Raw genomic sequence first — 23,975 nt, forward strand, 5'->3', positions numbered from 1 at the left:
ACGCACCGAAAACGCAGGTGCGTTTTTGGTGCGTTTTTTAACACAGGTGCACTCTTAAGAAATTTCTTAAGAAATTTCTTAAGAAAAATCATTTTTCTAGTGTGAACATAGCCTTAAGAAAAAAACGCAGTGTGCGCACAGCTAATTTTTTTTGCCATAGGTTTTGCTGGGGAATGTCTGCAGAAAGGTTACAAGAATTTCTCAAGAAATTTCTGCAGCAAAAACGGACCAAAAACGGACCAAAAACGCAGGTAAAAAACGCAGTGTGTGAACACAGCCTTAAAGATCCAGTGCTAAGGAGGTATATTTCTCTTTCAATTTTCTAACCAACATCTGAGCTCATCACAAAGTATCCCACTGTTGGGACCATGAGTAATCAGCTTAAGCTTTGAGGAAATTTTGCAGAAAGTGTTTAGCTCCACTGCGGCACCAGCACACAGGTGAACTTAAGCATTGCTTGGTACCCATGGAAGTCAATTAGCTGGTTGTGTAATGCTTTGACTTTCCAGGTTCTGACACATTTTTGGTGATACCCTATCGTTTAAACTAGTCAGAAACCCTAACGTTTGTTATGTATACGATAACTGCACTGAAGCTATGAGACTATTGCATACTAATGTCTACGTGTATCAGATAAGCACCGAGCCTGCCAAAGCTCAAACAAGTCACTGGAGTTCTGCAAAGGGCACAACCACTTTTAATATGCAAGTATTAACATGGCCGTGCCTAGTGACTTCTACATTTGCATCTGAAGCTCATAATAAACTGGTTGTCCCCTAATGACAACCACTGTGCATGTTCTATTAGCTCCTGAAGGGGTGCCCGTTATTCATTGTGAAGACCACCTGCTGGAATAGTGAATCTTACAGGAAAGGCAATGCACCATGGGAAAGAAATATGTAAATTAGCAGACGCAATTAGTAGAAAGAAAACTGCCTCTCAAGGCTCTCTGACAGGTCAAATGACCTACTTATAGGCAGCAATAGAGAGAATTTGTTTTTCTGGAGGACAAGAGCATAATTTGTTCCTATACAGCCTGTCCTGGCATGAAGGACTCCCTTTGCCAGCTGATGGCAGAAGCAGAACCCCTGAGACGTATGGTCTCATTCTACCAATTCTACCAACCAGTACCTTGCCCTGTACTTATAAAACTCAGAGTCCAAAAATGATCTCTTCTATTTGGAAGAGGCTTTGGTTTTGCCAAAATCCATAGTAATGACTCAAGGCTCCTCAACAATAGAGGAATTACCGGTTCTGCTTAAAGAGACTAGTCGAGGATGGAGTCATACAGGCAAATATGCCTGAAAAAAAGTATGTAAATTAGCAGGCTTTTTCACCTAGGAGAGGTTGATACCTGATAAGTATTGATGGGCCAATAGTAACTATTCATGTTTGGATAATGCTTACCGAATACCAAGTAATATTCCAGTATTCGTCACAACAAGAAAAATTCTCAGGTTCCCCATTGACTTGCATTAGGTTCCTCATTCGGGACTAATACCGGAACAGTACTTTGGAATTTGTTACGAATAATCCGAACATGAATAGTTACTATTCGCCCATCACTACTTATAAGTCAATATCCAACCCTTTATCAAGCCCTTGCAACTTTACCAGGGATAAATGACAAGCCAAAAACTCATCTAAAGACAGCCTGTTTGGAGGGGCAAATTGTTACGGCTCGGACTGGGGGAGAGTCTGGTGTCAACTAAAATACACAACAACAAGGGTTACGCCACAACAAACAAGGGGTACGCCGGGGAAACTTTAACAATAGAGGCTAGAGAGAGGGAAGATGGACACCTCCTCCACTTAACTGCCGCTGTACCCTGCACTCCTAGCCAGGTCCTATACAGGTTCCTCACCTGTCGCCGAGCATGCTGAAGCCCTGAAAAGACACTACACTAGTCTCTGGCTAGGGAGTAGGCAGGTGAGGAACGCTAGCCCTACTGCTACACTAGAACAACACACCAGGGAAGGAAGACCGAGAGGTGGAAAACAACAACAGACTGCTGTTGTCAGTCCCAAGACTGCAGCCACCAAAGCAACTTCAACATAGGTTTTCAGTAGCTCCTTCCATCTCAAGGACTAGCATTTAAATGGCAAAGAGACTAACTGGCACCATCTGCTGGTAGCAGAGGGTATATCAAGGGACTGGAAATGGTCCCAAACTGGAAACACATGAGCTGGTAATTAGCCAGCTTGCTGGCAAGAAATACTGACATTAACCCTATGACTGCCAAAGGAAAGAAAAACATATATAATATTGAGAGTCAAGAATGCAAACGACTCTCAAGACCTGAATCTGTCACTAGTCTCATAATGCAGACAGCCATGACACAAATACTCACAAAAAAAGATGTATTTAGTTCTGTTTCCTTTCTCAAGTTGCAAGATTTGTTAAGGAGTCTGACATTGACTTGTAGGATAACCATTTCTCCTAGTTGGTACTTGTGAGATAGTATTATTCTGTGAGAGATAATTTTCAGGCTTTTTGACTGATCCAATATTGATTCACATGATATCTATAATATAAGTTGCATTAAAGAGACTGTTTTCTTCCTTCCGGTGGGTGTCTCGAGGGTCTCCGGACCCAGGGGAACGCGTGGACACTCAAATGAAAAGGGGCTGGGCTTGCAACTTCAGGAGTCCGCTCCCGGCTGGATGTGGCCTAAGGAGCCCTTTGCCCGCAGACGCTGGCCCGTGGGATCTCTGAGCCCTGGCGGTGGCCTATTATCCCCCTCGGTGGGCTGTTGCCTTTAATTGGGACTTTGGGTGGGACAGGACTTCTAGTCCTGGACGCGATCAGTTAATTAACCAGTTCCAGTTGCTTCTGGACCTAGCTTCAGGGTCTGAGTACCCCCCCTGTGTGCTCTGGTTTCCGAGTCTGTTCCCCGGGTCGGTACCGGCGGGCCACTAACCTGTCCTGGTCCACCTCGGTTCCTCCAAGCCGTCTTCCTGTCTCCTGCAGACAAAGACCACCATCTGCCTCCTAGCCAAAGGCACCAGGGCTCCTACACTGGTACCTGTCAGTTCTACTTCAGGCCTGAGACACAGGCCTGACCTCCACTCACCTTGAACTCCACAACTCATCTGACTTTTCCCCGCCCCTGGCTGTCTAAAACTCCTAGGTGGGCGTCTTCCAACCGCCTGGTTCCGCCCCCTGGTGTGTCTATCAAGCCCTAAGGGGGTAACTAGGGTTTTAAGGTTGGCTGATGTCACCTGTGAGGGATGGGTGTAGTGTGGGGCCCTATTTGTGACTACCTGGCACGGCCAGGGCGTCACATGTAGAACAGGTCGCAGAATAACTTAGTTGCAGTCCAAAGTGTCTTTCAACTCTTTTACTCACTTTCAGATGTTTTGTTGTGAGATAACCCGGGCGATGCTGAGATAAACCAGGTGGAACCAGGTATCCTTCAGGCTGGTCTAAGGGTAACCGTTAACTCGCCTTCCTAGCACTTCTTGTTTCGGATAACCCCTGACTTGAAGTACCATGGGATTCAACCAGGGAAGTCGCTACTGCCTTTTCTCCCCTTTTTGGGCCGTTTGGCAGCGTGGACCAAGGAAGATGGCTCCAGGCTCGATCCTCCTTATGGGCCCCCTCGTTGCTGCTGATGCTCGGACTCTAGTTGGTTGGTGTGGGACTTGTGGTCCTCCCCACCGGCAGGTTTAGCAGACCAAATAAATGGATATCTACTCTGGGGACCTGTTCCCCGTGCGAGCCTAGTCACCAGAAGTCTCCGTACACGACTAGCTGACATCCTCAGCGTCTTACTCGACCAGCTGGCTTCCTCAGCGTCTTTCGGTCCAACTGCTGGTGACCGCTTTCCCCCACTAACGGCTACTTCACGGGCAGGATCTGACTAGCGTGTCAGCGCACGTCCATCCTTCTCCTTTCTGCTCCTCACACTTTCTGCTTGATACACTTTCTGCTTGCCACACTTTCTGCGCTTCTCCACTTCAGACTGGCTAACTCCTCCTACTTTCCTGACAGCCACTGCAACCTTAGCTTCCAGCCCCTCCCCAGCACCCTTAGCTGAGATGTGGAGGAACGCCCCCTCTTGGGTCTGCCCAAGGGTCCCCTCTAAGGTGTGGGAGACCTGGTTGCTATGTGTCTGTTCTTTTCGTGCACACCCTATTTCAGCCTTTAGGAATTACGTGGAGGTACTGCCCCCAGCATGGGTGCAGTACTCTTTGGTGCCTGAACAGGTCAGGGCCACCACATTCCCCCTTGGTTATCAACAGCACGTCCTCAGGCTGCAAAGACAATAAAAAATTAAATACAACTTTTCCTACACAGGGGAGTCATTTACATTTAAAACATACCAGGTACCATTCCACCACCACCCACCACCCACAAGTCCTGTTCCCACCCAGCAACTTCCAGGAGGCAGGTCACCAGTCCCTTTGGTGACCAGGTCTGGGCCAGCTCTATCCCAGACCTTTCCTCCAGTCTTCCTCTCCTGAGGAGGGTGGTGTAAGGTAGGCCCCATAAACAGGCGTACCAGCTTCCGTGTGTTGGAGAGCAGGCCCCATAAACAGGCGTGCTCCCTTGGTGTTGGAGAGCAGGCCCCATAAACAGGCACACTCTGAGGTTGGCACCACTGGGGTAATTTTTTTACAATGCGAGAGTTTGTGAGTATAGCCAGTTCATAGCCTGTGGTCCATTTTTTTTTTTTTTTAAAGTGAACGTAACCTGATGCTAAAACAATACGCAAGCAGTTCACCCAAAAGTTCTTGTGGGCATATTCTTAAACATTTAAATGTTGCTTAACTGGTAACAAACATTCTCTGAAAACTCTTTTGACTTTCTTTTTACTAAAGAATTTAAATGGACTTCCGTCACCCAGGACCAGTGCTTGGCACTTCAGTGCACTGATCCTTGGAGGTTGTGTCTTGGGCGTCCCCTGGTGGTGATGATGACTCTGGGGACCTGGTAGAAGCAGTGGGGATGAAGTCTGAGCTCACCAAGGTTTCCCTTAGACGTTGCACCACGTCCAAGGCAAACCAGCCTCTTTCTCCCTTATGCCTGGTGAACTCGACCACATCCCCCATATGCAAATCACGACCAGGGTGACTCCTTGGCAGATGTGACTGCACATCCCACCGAGACAAAAAGATGCCTTCCTTAACCCCGGCCTCTATAATGAACCCATACCCTGTGCGGCAGTTAAACTCTTCCACGACCCCACGGTGGAGGGGACCTCTGGCCTGGTGTCTAGCCCGCCGCAGGGACTGCTTTTCCTGCAGGTCCCTGGCCTCCACTTGCTCTCTCTCTGGGGTGGGCTTCTCAAGGGGGTGTCTGGATCTCACACGCCGCTGTCCTCTGCGGGCTGGACTCCGCATCACCATCACCTGGTCATCAGCAGGTAACCAGGTCACATACATGCCGGGGCTATATGCAACCAGGTCTTCCTTCATGGCAGGGGGTGCTGCATCCTCCCCCGATCCTTGGGGGGACCACAGCGCGACCTCAGGGCCTCCTTTTCTCGCAAAGGGTGCTGCGACCTCCTCCAGTTGGCTGGGGATCAACAATGATGACTGCAAGTCCTCTTCTCCCTCCCTGGTGGAGGGTGCTGCGACCTCTTCCGGTCGTTGGGGGAACAGCAGCGCGACCTCAGGGCCTCCCTTTTTCGCAAAGGGTGCTGCAACCTCCTCCGGTCAGTTAAGGAGCAGCTCTGGGGACGAGCTTTCATCAGCCAGGTAGGATGAGGAGTCCCTCTCCAGCGGAGAGGGTGCTGTGACCGCTTCTGGTCGGGATGGTGGCTTTGGGATCAGATACATCTCCACCAAGTGTGCTGGGAACCGAGTATTCAATTCCCTCTTTAGCTGCAAGAATACTGGGTCTTCTTCGGGTGGGGATGCGAGACTCGGTTCCTCAGTCGGCGGCTGGGGCGCTGTGACCACCTTTGGTCGGGCAACTAGGATGGGAGGCGTTGCGGCCTGGTCTGGTCTGGCCGAGACAGGAGGCGTTGCAGCCTGGTCTGGTCTGGCCGGGACAGGAGGTGTCGCACCGGGCACCTCACCGGACGTTGCATTGGGCATCGCACCGGACATCGCATCAGACATCGCTTCAGGCATCACATCAGGCATCGCATCAGACATCGCATCAGATGTCAAATCGGGTGTTGCATTGGGCGTCACACCGGACATCGCATCAGGCATCGCATCGGACGTTGTACCAGCCTCGGTTGTTAATGCCAGTGGAATCACCACACCAAGTGGACCAGGGGCAGTGGTAGAATCACTCATATCCGTGCTTGAGACATCCCTTGCCTCGCTGCAACAACAACCGCAGGTTCTTTATTGCCGTTATCATCTCCTTCTTCCAAGCAGCTATCTCTTGCCTGCTCCGCTCTTCTACACTGTCAGCAATTCTTCCCACCTCTGCCTCCAACTCTTCTGCGGTCATGGGCCTGGTCCAACCCAGTTCTCCCTGGTCACCTCTTCCAGACTCCATCCTCTCTCTGTCGCTGCTCACCAGGTTGTGGTCACGCTGCAATCTTAGTTTTGTTTCTTGTTGTTCTCCTCCCTTTGGACTGGGACGTCCCCACAGTCCGGGGACAGATCCGCCCCCATCTTCTTTGGTCACTCTGTCAGAGCGCTCTTTTCCATGCTGGGGCAGCCACACTTCTTCGTGGGCGGTTTCCTTTCTTTTGCACTGGCTGCAGCTTCCAACTTCGCGCGCTTTTAACATCAACAAAATGGCGGCGGTCCAAATTTTCTGAACGGACCGCTAAGGCGCACTGTCACCTATCGTAACAGGTCTAGTCCTTATCCTGTTCATGACGCCAGAGAAGTATGTCGCCCACCGCTCCCAGGGACATCTATCCACCTGCAGGAACGCCGTGGGGTCTCCACTTGTTGGTATTTCTGGCCACAGGTATGTCAGGTTTATTTACATGGGAGTCGTGACGCCACTCACGGTTTTGTGGTCAGGGTTATGGGTGACCACCACTGCAGGATTAATGAGCGTCTGGGGCTGATGGAGTCTGCAGTCTGGTGGTGTGGCCTCCCGTGAGTGAGGCTGGCCCCAGGGGCTCGGGTGTGTAGAACAACAGGTCGCAGAATAACTCAGTCGCAGTCCAAAGTGTCTTTTAACTTTTTTACTCACTTTCAGATGTTTTGTTCTGAGATAATCCGGGCGATGCTGAGATAAACCAGGTGGAACCAGGTATCCTACAGGCTGGTCTAAGGGTAACCATTAACTCGCCTTCCTAGTGTACCGCCCCGCGCTCGGCTGTAAGTGAACCGCTCGGATCCAGGCTCGGTGGGTGGCTCGAGCACCTCCGGACCCGGGGTCACTTCGCTCTGAAAGGGGATGCTGGCGTTTTTTGGTGGGGGTTAGGTAGGTGCACAGCCGGAGCCACGCTTGAGTTCGAGACGCCACCCATGGGATGTGGTGAAGGTAGACACCACCGCTGCAGTTACGGGGGCACCTGGGGGAGATGGTAGTGCAGCAAGATGTTAACCCCTCCATGGGCGGGGATGGTGGCCCCGGGGCCCGTTGGGGATAGCTGGGTGGTGCAGGGCGGTGCGCGGCCGGATGGCACAGTTGTACTCACTGTTATTGACACACACAAGTCTCTGATAAACCAAGTTGATGGTGGTCGGTGCCCACAGCCGGCTGCGTCTGGTCCCCCACCCTGTTCGGTGGTCTTGGCCTTTCTCCTGCACCGTGTTGTGTATTTGGGCTGCCTGCGCTTCAGTGACGGGAGTCCGCTCCCCGGCTTTGTGAATGTCGGGAGAGCCCTTTTGCCCGCAGAAGCTGGCCCATGGGATCTCTCTGCCTGTGCGGTGGCTTTCTATCCCCCTCTGTAGCCTGTTGTCTTCAGTCGGGACTTGGGTGGGAAAGGACCTATAGTCCAGACTGCAATCAGTTAATTAACTCAGTCCAGTGGATTCTGGACCTCGTTTCAGGGTCTGAGTACCCCACTGTGTGCTCCGGTTTCCGAGTCGGTTCCCCGGGTTGGTACCGGCGGGCCACTACCCTGTCCCGGTCCACCACGGTTCCACCGAGCCGTCTTCCCAGCCCCTGCAGGCTAAGGCCACCGTTTGCCTCCTAGCCAAAGGTGCCCGGGCTCCAACCCCGGCTCCTGTCAGACTCCTCTCCCTACTGGCAACTCCACTCTACTCAACTGAACTGTGTTTCCTGCCTCAGGCCCTCTGAACTCCTCGGTGGGCGTGGCCAACCGCTTGGATCCGCCCCCTGGTGTGTCCCTCAATCACTGAGAGAGGTGACTAGGGTTTTATGTTTGGCTGATGACACCTTATTGGGGGACAGGTGTAGTGCGGGGCTCTATCTGTGACTACCTGGCTAGTACACGGCGTCACACTAGCACTTCTTGTTTCGGATAACCCCTGACTTGAAGTACCGGGGGAATTCATCCAGGGAAGTCGCTACTGCCTTTTCTCCCCTTTTTGGCCAGTTTGCTGGCAGCGTGGACCAAGGAAGATGGCTCCAGGCTCAATCCTCCTTATGGGCCCCCTCGTTGCTGCTGATGCTCGTATTCTAGTTGGTTGGTGTGGGACTTGTGGTCCTCCCCACCGGCAGGTTTAGCAGACCAAATAAATGGATATCTACTCTAGGGATCTGTTCTCCGTGCGAGCCTAGTCACCAGGAGTCTCCGTACATGACCAGCTGACTTCCTCAGCGTCTTTCTGTCCAATTACTGGTGACCGTTCTCCCCCGCTAACGGCTAATTCACGGGCAGGGTCTGACTAGCGTGTCAGCTCGCGTCCCTCCTTCTCCTTTCGGCTCCTCACACTTTCTGCTTGCCACACTTTCTGCTTGCCACACTTTCTGCTTGCCACGCTTTCTGCGCTTCTCCACTTCAGACTGGCTAACTCCTCCTACTTTCCTGACAGCCACTGCAACCTTAGCTTCCAGCCCCACCCCAGCACCCTTAGCTGAGATGTGGAGGAACGCCCCCTCTTGGGTCTGCCCAAGGGTCCGCTCTAAGGTGTGGAAGACCTGGTTGCTATGTGTCTGTGCGTGCACACCGTATTTCAGCCTTTAGGAATTACCTGGAGTTACTGGGTGCAGTACTCTGTGGTGCCTGACCAGGTCAGGGGCGCCACAGGTCCAACGTTGAAGCCCTGGTGCCTTGGCTAGGTGGCAGATGATGGTCTCCGTCAGCAGGCGACAGGAAGACGGCAGCCGGAGATCCGTGGTGGACCAGACCGGGTTTGAGCCCGCTGGTACCGACACCGGAGCACCGACCCGGAAACCGAGCACAGAGGGGGTACTTGGACCCTGAAGCCAGGACCTGAACCAACGGCCTAGCTAATTAACCAATTGAGGGCAGGATTTTAGGTGCTGTCCCAACCAAAGTCCCAGCAGACAACCACCCACAGAGAGGGATAGGGCAACTGCCAGGGTCCGATAGATCCCACGGGTCAGCTTCAGCGGGCACGGCTCCTCAGGTACACAACAAGCCGGGAGCGGACTCCCGTGTTCCATACCGGGAAGTCCAACACAAGCAAAAACAGTGTAGAGGCAAAAAACAGCGACCACCAGCCCGGGTGGGGGACCAGAGTACAACTGGCCGCGGCGGACGGCCACCAGCACCTTGGTTTACCAAAAGACTCGTGTGATTTATTCAGCTGTGAGTAACCAAACATCCCCTGGTACGTCCGGGTGCGCAAGCCCCTGCCATCGCCACCCCCTGCACAGAGCCACAGGGCCCGGGGCAACCATCCCTACCCATGGAGGGGTAAACATCCAGCTGCCATTACATCTCCCCCGTGGTATCCCACAACAGCAGCGGTGGTGCCACCTTTCACCACACACCATGGGTAGCGTCACGAACTGAATACGGCCAAGCGCGTACAACTACGTCCTCCTTTTCATTTGGTGTGTCCGCGTGACCCCCGAGTCCGGAGGATCCCTCGAGCCACACAGTGGGTCCAGATCCGAGCAGCTCGGCTGCTACAGGCATGGGAGCGGCACACTGTCTTAGGGCATCTTGAAGAACAAGTGTCACGGGCGGAGGGGACGCGCTCGCCACGCTCGGGTCCGGGGCCTCTGCTGCTGCTTCTCGGTGGCTCGAGCGGTGGACCGGACCCGGGGACTCGAGCAGCGCTCCTCACCCGTGAGTGAAAAGGGGGTGGTTTGGTTAGGGAGATTGTTCGTGACGCCACCCACAGGACGTGGTGATGATGGCACCACCGCTGCTGGTAACGGGGATCCCGGGAGAGATGGTAGGGTGCAGCTGAGATGTTGTTCCCTCCGTGGGCAGGGGTTGGTGATCCCGGGGCCCGATGGTGTAACGGGGAGGCCGGATGGCTGGGGGTGCAGGGACTGCGCGGCGCGGTGCTGGCGGCACTGGTGTACTCACTCAGACAATCGCTGACAGAGTCTCTGGTAAACCAAAACGGCCGGATGGACGGGTGCCGCAGCCGGCTGCAGTGTTGTTGTTGTGCTCTTGACTCGCCCACCCCAGGGCTATGGGACACCCGGTGCCGGGCTGGACTAGTCCGGTGGTAGTCAGTGGTGGCTGGGCCCGGCTCCGTGGCCCTGGTGGGTGTCAGTAGAATATGTGGCTTGATGAATAAAGTTTGTGTTCGTGACGCCACCTGTGGTCTGCGGCTATTAAGCCGCCGCTGCTGTGTGAGGCCTCCGGAGTGATGTTATAGCAGCAATGGTGGTACTGCTCCCCACAGGTGGAGCGGAGCCCCGGGGACACTGTTAGTGCTCGTGAAAGTCTATGGGGTTGTGTGGCCAACACGGTGCAGGGCCGACAGGCAATGAAAGAATCAGGCACAAACAACAGTCTCTTTACCTTTTCCTCTTTTACTTTGGAAACAGTCCAGTCCTGGGAGACCGTTACAGGTGGTGATGGGGATCCGGTCGGCCTGGAAGTACTTGGGGTGATCTTTCTGGCCAGCTGAGTATGAGGCCTACTCCTGTACTTTTCTTTGTTACGATAGGACCCTGCTTCTCTGAATCCAGCAATGGCCCTCTTTGCTGCTGGGACTGATGGTACGTCCCTTTCCCTCTGTAGCAGGCTGCGCAGGCCCTCTCTCTGGTGCTTCTCTGCTGGAGTCCACACTGGGCCTTGATGCTGCAGCTGTACCTTTGGGATGTTTTTGGGCCAGGTGCTTGCAGCTCTCCTGCCCTTCAGATTCGGCTACCAGGGAGTATGCTTAAGCCCCGGTGGCCACAGACTCCGATGTCCGAGTCTCTCTGCTGCCTCTCAGCTACTCCTGCTTCCCTGGGCCAAGCTACTCTAGCTCTAGGCCCCAGTTCTGCAGGACAGCTCACTCTGCGTCTGCTTCCTTCCACTTCTCCCTACAGACTGACTAAACTTGACCTTCCTTCCTTTGTCTGCTCTCAGATGGCTCCTCCCACCTCCCCAGTTGCTCTGTTCTACCCTATAGGAGCAGGGATGGGTCTTACGACCCCTCCCAGCATGCAGCATGGGGGGTAACTGCCACTTTCCCTGGTCCCAGTATGTACCTAACAATGGGTGTAGTGTGGATTTACCAGGGGACCAGAGTTCACTCTCTTCCTCTCCCAGAATGGGGCATCACACCGCTGGATGGGGTGCAATGACCTGTGGCGACGGAAGCCTCAGGGGCGCCACACTCCCCCACAGCAAATCCCAGCACGTCCTCGGGCTGAAAAACAACAAAAACATGTGGAAGAACTGCAAAATATTTTTGGTATGCAAAGCAATAAAACAATTAACATTTCTTCCCTTTATGGGAGGCACAAATACTTTAACGTTGCAACTTCTTATAAAGAAACTATGTGTGCACTTTCAGTTCATTGCACAGTTTGGGCACTTCCCCCATAATTCTGGTAGGGGGCACAACGGGTGCAACTATATACATTTTTGGCTACAACAAGTCCAGTAGCCTGGCAGTTCGTTTCCTTTCAAACAACAATGGGACATAATCAACCAGCCACTAAGTCCAATGGCCTGGTTACATAAGACACATAAGACATCACATTTACCGGGGCCCACATTCCAGTCTAGTGGCCCGGTATACATAAACATGGGGGGTGACGTCTTCAAAAAGCATGAGGGGCAGTGCAGCAGGAAAGGGTGTCATCTTCGAAAAGAACATTGGGGCAGAACACAAGGGACTTCTTCAAAAAGAATGAGGGGCAAACAGGGGCTATATACAGTTCAGCATCTCTTCATCTTTACTCACGAGGGTAGATGCGGGGTTCCCACTCCGGCATTGCTCCTGGCAGCAGGTATGCCGACGATATCATCGTCTGGGTCCCCTGGGCGCTGGTCCCCGACCTTCTGCGCTGTTCTGCAGCCTGGATTGGAGTGGGACTGCTTGCAGGTGTTGCACGGCGCTGTTGCAGAGGGCTGCTTGTCTGCAGGGGGCTGTTGCTGTGGTCTCTAGGGCCCTGCTTTGGCCGGGCTCCCTGCATCACACACACCATGGAGATTCGGGTCTGCGTTTCTTGCGTGGCTGTTGCAGGACCTCTGCTTAGTTCTGTGGCCTGGGTCTGCCTTGAGGTGGTGCTGCTGCTAGGGGAGATGCTGCGCTCTTGCATTGTGCGGCGCCACTCTGGTTCTTCTGGGGCCGCTCCTTCCTGCAGGATATGTACATGCAGCGCGTACCATCCACGGTCCCCCATCAGCCGTGTATACTCCACCACATCACCCGGCTTGGCATCGCGCCCTGGGTGGCCTCTGGGCAGGTGCTCCTCGATGTCTCTTCGGGCCACAAACACGTCCTTGCCCAGACCGGGCTCCCGGATGAAGCCCCAGCCACCAGCTTGTCGGAAATCCACTACTAGGCCCCGTCGCACCGGGCCCTCGGATCCCTTCAGGGCCTTCCTGACCTCTTCTTTGGAGGCCAGATTAGCGGCTTCTCGGGCCCTCCGTTTCTCCTCCCGGAGTTCCCGCCCCCTCTGGTACTCTACCACCAGCCTCCGGTACGTCAGCTCGCTGGCCATGGGAGTTTCCTTGGGGAGCAGCGGCCGCTGCAGTCCCCTGCTTTCAATGGGCGCTGCGTCCCAATTCACTCCCGGGGATGCCATTCCCAGGAGGCTCACAGGGGGACTCGGCAGGGGGCCCGCTAGTTGTTCAGGGTCCACCCCTCCCCAGGCTCCGTCTGCGGGGGTCTCAGGCAGGCCTCCGGTGCCCCACCGGGCGTCCGCGGGGTAGGCTGGGAAGGCCAGGGGTCAGTGAAGGGGCTAAGCGGGGGCGCGTGGCGGGACCCTGGGTCCGGACTGGTCGGGGTTTCTGGTTGCTCACCCTGCTTCCGCTCCGCGGCATCCATCCACCGCTCCAGATCCTCCGGCACCCTCGGCGTTTCTTTCTGCCGGTCCGCTTCCACTTCCACACTACTCAGCCTCCGGGCCAGGACTCGCATTTCCTCTCTCAGCAGGTCCAGCTCGGGATCCACTCTTCCGGTCCCTGGTGCACTTTGCTGCAGCTCCTCCGCCATGCTGCCGACCTGGGGAATGCTGACTGGAACACTGCTCGGGTGCTCGACCACGCCACTCGGCTGCTCCCTTTCCCTTCTCGGAGGCGGGGCCGGAGGCTGAACTAGCATCTGGCGCCAGACTGGCGCCCAGCCCATCACGACCGGCATCACTCCGTTTGCGATAAGGTACATTTTCTTTATCTGCTGGTCTGGCATTTAGACTCTCTCTGCCAGCCGGCCAGCTTATCTGGTCGCCATTTCTTCTTCTTCCGCCTTCTATGGCGGGCACCGCTTCGCGCTCTTTTCTTGGACAAGGGGGCGGGGCTTCTCTTCGCACCCTTTCTTCTTGCACGCCCCCCTTCTTCCCGCGCTCAGTGTCTTCAATGGCGGCAGTCTCTCAGTAAAACACAGGCTTTTTCACGATTCTTCAGGTGCACAGTACCCGGTACGACCGGGCACGAAATCCTGTTTGTGACACCAAAGTTGACTCGCCCACCCCAGGGCTATGGGACACCCGGTGCCGGGCTGGACTAGTCCGGTGGTAGTCAGTGGTGGCTGGGCCCGGCTCCGTGGCCCTGGTGGGTGTCAGTAGAATATGTGGCTTGATGAATAAAGTTTGTGTTCGTGACGCCACCTGTGGTCTGCGGCTATTAAGCCGCCGCTGCTGTGTGAGGCCTCCGGGGTGATGTTATAGCAGCAATGGTGGTACTGCTCCCCACAGGTGGAGCGGAGCCCCGGGGACACTGTTAGTGCTCATGAAAGTCTATGGGGTTGTGTGGCTAACACGGTGCAGGGCCGACAGGCAATGAAAGAACCAGGCACAAACAACAGTCTCTTTACCTTTTCCTCTTTTACTTTGGAAACAGTCCAGTCCTGGGAGACCATTACAGGTGGTGATGGGGATCCGGTCGGCCTGGAAGTACTTGGGGTGATCTTTCTGGCCAGCTGAGTATGAGGCCTACTCCTGTACTTTTCTTTGTTACGATAGGACCCTGCTTCTCTGAATCCAGCAATGGCCCTCTTTGCTGCTGGGACTGATGGTACGTCCCTTTCCCTCTGTAGCAGGCTGCGCAGGCCCTATCTCTGGTGCTTCTCTGCTGGAGTCCACACCGGGCCTTGATGCTGCAGCTGTACCTTTGGGATGTTTTTGGGCCAGGTGCTTGCAGCTCTCCTGCCCTTCGGATTCGGCTACCAGGGAGTATGCTTAAGCCCCAGTGGCCACAGACTCCGATGTCCGAGTCTCTCTGCTGCCTCTCAGCTACTCCTGCTTCCCTGGGCCAAGCTACTCTAGCTCTAGGCCCCAGTTCTGCAGGACAGCTCACTCTGCGTCTGCTTCCTTCCACTTCTCCCTACAGACTGACTAAACTTGACCTTCCTTCCTTTGTCTGCTCTCAGATGGCTCCTCCCACCTCCCCAGTTGCTCTGTTCTACCCTAGAGGAGCAGGGATGGGTCTTACGACCCCTCCCAGCATGCAGCATGGGGGGGTAACTGCCACTTTCCCTGGTCCCAGTATGTACCTAACAATGGGTGTAGTGTGGATTTACAAGGGGACCGGAGTTCACTCTCTTCCTCTCCCAGAATGGGGCATCACACCGCTGGATGGGGTGCAATGACCTGTGGCGACGGAAGCCTCAGGGGCGCCACACTCTCCCCGGACGGCTGATGGTGGCTGTCTTTCCCTGCACCTTTTAGAATGTTCTGACTCCTGTGGTTGCCCACCGGTAGTCCGCTCCCCGGCGTATAGGTGCCGTAGGAGCCCGTTTTGCCCGCAGGCGCTGGCCCTTGGATCTCTAGCCTGTGGCGGTGGCTGTATATCCTCTCTGGGTGGACGGTTGCCTTCAATCGGACTTGGTTGTTAGGAAACCCCTGGGGTTCCTGTCACATTCGGATTTGACTATGGACGGCGGCTCCAAGCCTGGTCGGGGTCCGATGGCCCTGCCTGTGTACTTAGCTTCACTCCATTCCCCGGTCCAGTACCGGCGGGCTGACGCCCGACCCCGGTCTTTACGGCTCTGCGGAGTTACACTAACACCTGCAGACGGCCACCACCGTCTGCCAACCTTGCTGTTAGTGTCTGGGCTCCAACCCAGACACCCAAGTGTTCACTCCTCTCACTTTCACCTCCAAGACTAATCTGGCACTTTTCCCGCCTCCAGGCCTGTGAACTCCTCGGTGGGTGGGGCCAACCGCCTGGCTCCACCCCACCTGGTGTGGACATCAGACCCTGGAGGGAGGCAACAAGAGTTTTGTGTTTGGCTGCTGTAACTGCCTAGGGTGTGTGTGTGTGTATTGGTATGTCTGTGACTACCTGGCTAGTCCAGGGTGTCACACAAGTCATTCTTGGCAGCCACTTATTAAAATCTACCCCTGCTCTGGTGTTTCAAGGCACAGTATGCAATGCTAAAATCTATGGCTGGCTAAATTTTTCCCATTGATTGCCAGGGTTTAGAGAAACAAGACCAATGGTGACACAACAATTTTGAAGGATTCTGTTGGTTTCTAGAGAGCAGTTCATTTAAGAAAATTATATTTACTCTAGAGATGAGCGTATCGCTGTGCACAAGCCCAATCCATGGTGTAGGTCAGTGCTCTCTGGCCGTGGACAGGACTGTGCAAATTTCCTCAGCTTCCAGTTTCCTTGGTGTGATGTCATAAGTATGGCGTGCAGCACAGAAGTGACGTCTTGCCACCCCAGCTACTCATAGTCAAAGTCTGGGATTCTGGAGGTTAAGGAAATTTGCGCAGCTCCTGTCCATGGCCAAAGAGCACTCACCTGGACTTTGGATGGCGTGGAACAATCAGATATGTTCATCTCAAATGTATTCCCTTAGAACTATTCCATCCCATGTCTGATAACAGGTTCAGCAGAATTTAGCATGTTTTATGAATACAAATAGAGCAAAGCTCAATGTTTTAATTAACAAGCAGAATGCCCGCTGTTTTGGGGTTATATTTGACACAGATCTTTCCTTCACTCCCCACATTCATTCACTCATGTCACCTACACCTCAAAAACATCTCTAGAATTTGACCTTTTCTTACCTTTGACTCTGCAAAAACTCTTACTGTCGCTCTTATTCATTCTCGCATGGATTACTGCAACTCTCTACTACTTGGAAGCTCTCCCCTCTCCAAGCTATCATAAATATGTGACACCTTGGCCTATCAGGTCGTCACAGGGTATTGTGCAATCTGCCCTTCTGTGCAATATCCACCTCCTCCTTGGTTATGGGTCCCTAACCATTGGAGTTGCCAAGAACAAGCTAATTAAAATCCTAGGAACACTCTGCACCACACCCACCAGACACACCAGTGGACGGCCTGAGCGGAATAGGGTCGCCCACTTGGGGGGTTGGTTAAGGGGGGGTCAGGAGTGTCAGGAGACAGTGAGTTGAGGGGTGACTCTCAAGAGGAGAGGTCAGGAGCTTGGCTCCGTGAACTACTAGGTGGCAGACGTTGGTCTGGGCCTGGTAGGAGCTGGACCCCGGTCGCAGGGGATCGTGACAAGGGGCACGGATTGTCGAGGAGGACAGCTGGCAGCCTTGTTCCATCACCGGGCAAAGGCCAGGGCACGACGGAGTACGTGGACCATAGGTCAGAAAGAAGCTTCAAGCGTCCTGACAATTTACCCGATGAGGACGGAGCCTTCAAGATCCGTTCTCCATTCACTCCAAAATCGGGGTACTAGCGCAATGAGGGGGTTAGGACTTTCCACTACATGGTCCAGAAAATCCCGAACGTGAACCCTGAGAGCAAGCTCACCCAGTTAGCCACACTGGGGAGCGGGACCCGATTAGTTTCAGACTAAAGGGACCAACTAGAAGACAAGGTGCCACGGAAAAGGAAATATACTAACAGGCAACACCAACGGGCACGGGACCCAGGCGTGCTCCCTCTCAACGGCAGCGGTGTCCAGAACTTTGGTTTAATACAGTTGTCCGTGTCAGCGTTATTTGACTGAGTGAGTACGCAAGTGACCCTTACCGTCCCAACGGCACATCCCCGTCACTATCACCGAGTCCCGGGGCATACCCCTACCAGTGGATGGGTTAAACACTTAGCTGCCCACACCATCGCCACCGGGTACTCCCAATCGCAGTGGTGGTACTCCATCTTACCATGCACCACGGGTGGCGTCACGAACTTTCCACACCATCCCCTGTACATAACCCCCTTGGTTTGAGGAGCCGTACGACCCCCTGGTCCGGAGCCCTCTCAAGCCATTGCGGATCCGGATCCGAGCAGCCCGGCTGCTGACGTGGGGGCAACACAAATACAGCAGCCAGGATTACATTTCTGTCTAATCGCTACACTAATGCCGCCACCATGTGCCAGTCTTTGCACGGGTTGGCCATCCAGTACAGAATCCAATATAAACTTATCGCTCTTACAAAGCTCTGCACCACCCTACATCTTCTCAATAATTTATATCTACCACTTTATCTGTCCTCTCCATTCTGCTAATGAGCTAAGACTAACATCCTCTATAATCGGAACCTCCCACTCCCATATCCAGGACTTCTCTAATGCTGCTCAAATTTTCTGGAATGCACTACCACAGATGAGTTGTTTAATTCTTGTATCCACAGTTTCAAAAACACATTTCTTTAGACTGCCCTAACTAATTATTCCCTGTTCTTTCTTCCACACACTTGGTAGTACTTTGTACTTGTAATTGTACAGATACTGGCTGGTGACTGATACATGCAGCATTATTTGATTGCCCTTACTTATTATACTGGTGGCTGCACCTTCCATGACAAGCACTTTATTTTTACCTTTTACTTTCAGTGTTAGTCTTATTTCCCTATAGATTGTAAGTTTGCAATCCGGGCCCTCACTTCTCTTGGAATGTGTTGAACTATGTGTTACTCTATAAAGTCTTATCTTGTTTGTGCAAGTTCCCTCTGAATATGCCGCAGCATATGCTGGCGCTATAGAAGCAAAGATTAATATTATATTATTAATCTTTTGGGTAGGTTTAAACTGTATAGATTTCTCATGTCACCTAACATCATGGTATACATGTAAGTCCAAGAGATAAATAATGTATAACCAGAGAAACATGGCCTTTCACATAATTAATAGATTTGTCAATCTGTTGCTACTTGCAGTTGCTAGCTTTTAATGATTTTTTGCTTTTATGTGTTTTGTTTTAGTGCTCAACAGACTACGAAGAACGGAAGAGTCTGCCCCGAGAATGGAATAGACAAACGTCATTTGCTCTCACTAGAGGACGACAAAATGGAGCAGGATTACTCAGATTTACCCAACATCACAGAGTTGTACTTTTCTCCTGTTTCGCAGGGGTATATAATGGAGACCACTAGCAATGCATCCATGAACGAAACATCACATTATTATGACATGACAAGCAATGCCATCCTTACCTTCATCTACTTTGTGGTTTGTATTGTAGGACTTTGTGGAAATACACTGGTCATTTATGTAATACTCCGATATGCCAAGATGAAGACCATAACCAACATATATATCCTAAACTTAGCTATAGCGGATGAACTCTTTATGCTCGGCTTGCCTTTTCTGGCCATGCAGGTGGCTTTGGTCCATTGGCCCTTTGGCAAAGTTATTTGCAGAATTGTCATGACGGTGGATGGCATTAACCAGTTCACCAGCATCTTCTGCCTTACAGTCATGAGTATAGACCGGTACCTTGCAGTGGTTCACCCAATCAAGTCAGCAAAATGGAGGAGACCAAGGACTGCTAAGATGGTCAATGCTGCTGTATGGACCATCTCACTTTTGGTCATCATGCCCATCATGAATTATGCTGGGGTACAATCTTCTCGTAGTGGAAGAAGCAGCTGCACCATTATTTGGCCAGACAACTCTGGCACCTGGTACACTGGTTTTATAATTTATGCCTTCATCCTAGGATTTTTGGTTCCTCTCAGTATTATCTGCCTTTGCTATCTGTTCATCATCATCAAAGTGAAGTCCTCTGGTATAAGAGTCGGTTCCTCCAAAAGAAAACGATCAGAAAAGAAAGTTACGAGGATGGTTTCTATAGTGGTAGCCGTTTTCATCTTTTGCTGGCTTCCATTCTACATCTTCAATGTTTCCTCTGTTTCTCTTTTAATAGTGCCAACTCCAGGTCTAAAAGCTATGTGGGACTTTGTTGTGGTTCTCAGTTATGCTAACAGTTGTGCCAATCCCATACTTTATGCCTTTCTATCTGACAACTTTAAAAAGAGTTTTCAGAACGTCCTTTGCTTATCCAGGGTCAGTGGCATGGATGAAGCAGACAGAAGTGATAGCAAACAAGACAAATCTAGGTTAAATGAAACAACGGAAACGCAACGCACATTGCTTAACGGTGATCTTCAAACAAGTATCTAGGCATATGTGAAGTATAAAATAAAGCTGTATATATGAGCAAATTCACCTAAAAAAGATCTGCAGGTTATGGAAGTGTAGGAATCTGCTTATGGATGAAAGTTCTATAAAAGCTCCTTCGTTTACAGATGATGGCTCACAAAATATTTAGAATCTTAAGAATTTGTAGATGTTTGCACTTAATACAGTTCCAGAGTCATGGCCTTCCTCAAAACACTTCACTGCCAGATCTTGTGTGTAGGGTCCAAAATATGTTAAGTTGCTAAAAAACATAATACATGAGGAATGTACTGTAGGGAACGGAGGAACAATTCCTTCTGTGTGGCCGTATAGACTTCAATTAGTGAACCCAAATTCTTAGGCTAAAAACCTTGCTCAACATCGGAACGTATCTCAAGGAGTTGAAGACCTACATATACATCAGTAGTGGTGGATTATAAAAGTATTTTCATTATCAAATACTCAATTGCCAAAATTTTACAAGACTACAAGTCACTATACTATCATATGGGATTCATTAACATTTTTGAAACTTGAAGACTTTGTTCAACAGTGGAAAGAATCTCAAGGAAGTGAAGACTTACATAAGTATCATTATTGCTGGGTTATGGCTCAACATAACCTGACCAATTGCAAACATTTTACAAGACAACAGGTCAACAGAACACCATTTGGGATTCACTAACTTGTTTTGAAAAATTGAAGGATCCAGCTAAAGAACTTGCCCAACAGTCAATTGTATCTTGAGGAGGTAAAGATCAACGTCAATGTTCTTAGGCTATGGTCGGACATCCAATAACAACAGCCCCATTGCCAATGTTTTGTAGGACTACAGGTCACAGTACTGTCATATAGGATTCACTAAACTTTTTGAAAAATTGAAGATGTTGTTCAACAGTGGAAAGTATCTCCCAGGAAGTGAAGACAATATTGCTAAGTTATGACTGCCTTTTCAGTATCAACTGCTCAATTGCCAACGTTTTACAAGACTAACCAGAACTTAGAAAGAAATTTGTTAACTACTTTGAAAAATTGAAGAATCCATCTAAAGATTTTGCCTAACAGATGATAAATATCTCAGCAAAGTCCAACTTACTGTGTTATAGTCGCCATTTACAATATCAGTTACCCCGTTGACGACGTTTCGCAAGACTACAGGTCATCATCGTACCATCATATGGTATTCACTAAACATTTTGAGACATTTTAATAACCATTTTCATGAACTGTACTGCTGAAAACCGGTATCAAGTTCACCATTGATCCTTTATTATGTTTTATATCAGACAGGTGAGGCACCAGCCTAAAGTGTTGTGTTAGGTTATCTCCGATAGGTTTGCCTAGCTCTTAATATACTGTATATATTTAGATAAAGCATATTCATACACACAAACACGATTTATTTAATGGCTACTTTTCATTTTTAGCAATAACCTTGAGATTGGTGGTTATATATATATTTTTTTTGTAGCTCGGCATAAAATATTTACTTTCTTGTAGTAAGTGCACTTTATATTCATGAAGTAACACACTGCACTTTACGTTTGGGCACAATGGCCTTGCCCTCTTTGTGGAGAAAGTTGACTTTTTAGTCCAAATCTAGAGTAAAAAATGGAAAAATGTAATAAAACAAGAGAGACAATATTGTAAAAGAAGAGGAATCTTCTAAATTTTCCAACCTATGGGTGGTACAAATAACCCACCATAGAACAGTTCCTGGACATTTCTTCATTCACCACATGGTCTACCCTGGCTCTACCAGCAAGTAGTGGATACCAAAAAGGCTGCTATTGCTAACATGCTTGGAACTGCTGATTGTTCTACCCTTGTAGGAATTGGCATTTAAAATGGGCATATCGGTACTGCTACTCCCTAATTCAAAGATGAAACCCAAGACTGGTATTAACCTTTGCAGGGTAAAGTGATATTGTGCCTACATATATATATAGTACTCATAGAGTACCTAGTATTTCTATACTTTGCCAACTTTGTAACTGATACTGGTACCTTCAGAGGAACCAAATGAAGCCACTTTCATTTTATTTATTGACTTTAGCTAACTTTCACACAGACCTACTGAGTTCACATTTAGAACTAGACTATTTTTGCAGAATGGTGTAAAGTTTAGTGCCAGGATTTTTATTTTTTTGGTATCTTATACAGATGTGTCCACACTTAGATTTCCAAATTTCATTAAAGAATCTGGTACACGGGAGAAAAAGACTTCGAGTGACATCCCAATCCAGACCACATACAGATACATATATAGAGATGAGCGGATCCATGGAAGTTCGGGTTTGGCAGGTTTAGCCGGAATTTAGATAGAAGTTCATTTTGGGATCTGAACTTGACCTGAACTTGTTTCCGAACCCTTAACCCCATATAAGTCAATGGAGACCTGAACTTGTGGGCTCGACTCGAATAACGAATATAATGGAAGTCAATGATTGGGCAGTTCGCCTCTGCGCACACATACAACCAGTGCACTTTCAGGGAAGGGAGGGCTTTCTTTTTGTTTTTTTTTAAAGACACAGCATCCATCAATGTTTATACCCCCATTGAGAGCCACAGACTGCTGTCACTGGGCCGATCACTAAGTGTACCCAAGCACACCGATGCTCGATCAAGTGGTTAGCATACAAACAGCACCTGAAGTTGGGCACAGACTTTTTTTAAAAGACCATGTTTGGTTCGAGCCGCAGACACCCAACGTTCAGCATGAACTCCGAACTTTACAGGTTAGATTCGCTCATCTCTATACATATAGTTTAAACCTCTCCTAATAGAATATCACATAATCTTACTATTTTTCACAGCCAGAAATATTGTGCTACCAGTCAATATATGTGAAGCCAAGAGGAAAGGAAAAGATGGACACATCTATACATCTAACGTATAGGGTGCTGTTGCCTTTAAACAAGGTGGACCCAAGCACTCATGTCTACTATGTGGTTAAAAAAACATTGGGTCACTACTAGGGATGATCGAATACCAAAATATTCGCCTTCGCGAATATCCGACAAATAGGTCACCGCTATGTGAATGTTCGATTGGCAATGTAAGTCTATGGGAAGCCCGAATAATTGTTATTCGGGTTTCCCATAGACTTACATTGCGCATCGAATACTCACGAATAGTCGAATAGCCGCGACCTATTCGGTGAATATTCGCAAAGGCGAATATTTGTGGTATTCAATCATTCCTAATCACTGCACTTCCCAATAGGCTCTGATGGCTAGACCCCATTTCATCAAAGTGTTTTCATTAGTGATGAGCAAGCGTTACCATGCTCGGGTGCTTGGTACTCGTAACAAGCAGTTGTACTCTCAGATGGACTTGACTCGAGTACCGAGTATAATGGAAGCCAATGGGGAACTCAAGCATTTTTTTGGAAGATCTTCCTAAAAAATTCTCACGTTCCCCATTGACTTCCATTATGTTTGGTACGCAAAGCTGCTTGTTACAAGTACCGAGTACCAGAGCATCGTAGTGCTTTCTCATCACTAGTTTTCACTAATAATCTAGCGTAAAGCACTTTGATTAAATCTAGCGACTTTTGTCATTTTCACACCGGTTTTGCCCATCTCTGCTAAAGTGGGCAGATTGGTGCAGCATGGGAATGTGAAACCACAGCTGCTATACTTCTTAAGTTAGATTTGTGGCGAGGGGAATGGAGGCGTGCAACACTTTACAGATGGGCCTGACTCCAGCATACCCCTTCATCAACGTGGTGTGAACAGCACCAGTATTAATGAAGCAGGGCCCTTGTGTCTTCAGGCACTACAGTGTTAGCAAAGAATTGAGATAGAACCAAACCAATGGCTTAGATATTCTTCAAAAAGCAGTGGAGCAAACAGTTCCTCCCATCCAGGAAAAGATCCTGATATTTTTTTGTTGGGTTCTCCTCTCCTGTGTCATTTTTGGGGGGGGGGGGGGGGGGGGTAAGCCACAACCTACCATGAATATATATTAAGAGAAATTTGTCATATAACTTTTCAGATGTTCTCTGTTTGTCATATTTAAATTTTGTTATATATTTTCAGAAAGTGCTTAAATTATAAAAATGCTTGTGGCAACATTAAAAAACAGACGTTGTATTCTTCTTTATGGCTTTTACTTTGGATATAATATACCATGTAAAGATATCTATTAAAAATACGCAAACGTTCGACAGATATTGATGGACCTTAAAGAGTAACCGTAATTTTAAATGTTTTTC

General features: G+C 50.1%; 1 protein-coding gene across 1 annotated transcript in view; it reads left to right on the top strand.

Moving 5' to 3' along the window:
* The window catches only part of SSTR2 (somatostatin receptor 2), a 42,708-nt gene extending 19,003 nt beyond the window's left edge, over nucleotides 1-23,705 (top strand). Inside the window, exon 2 of the mRNA XM_075350679.1 lies at nucleotides 18,559-23,705. Within this exon, the coding sequence (XP_075206794.1) occupies nucleotides 18,644-19,759 (1,116 nt within the window). The 5' untranslated portion in view covers nucleotides 18,559-18,643 and the 3' untranslated portion in view covers nucleotides 19,760-23,705. The remainder of the gene's footprint in view (nucleotides 1-18,558) is intronic.
* The last annotated feature ends 270 nt before the right edge of the window (nucleotides 23,706-23,975 follow it).

The sequence above is a fragment of the Anomaloglossus baeobatrachus genome, chromosome 5 (genome assembly GCF_048569485.1).
Source record: "Anomaloglossus baeobatrachus isolate aAnoBae1 chromosome 5, aAnoBae1.hap1, whole genome shotgun sequence".
NCBI lineage: Eukaryota > Metazoa > Chordata > Amphibia > Anura > Aromobatidae > Anomaloglossus > Anomaloglossus baeobatrachus.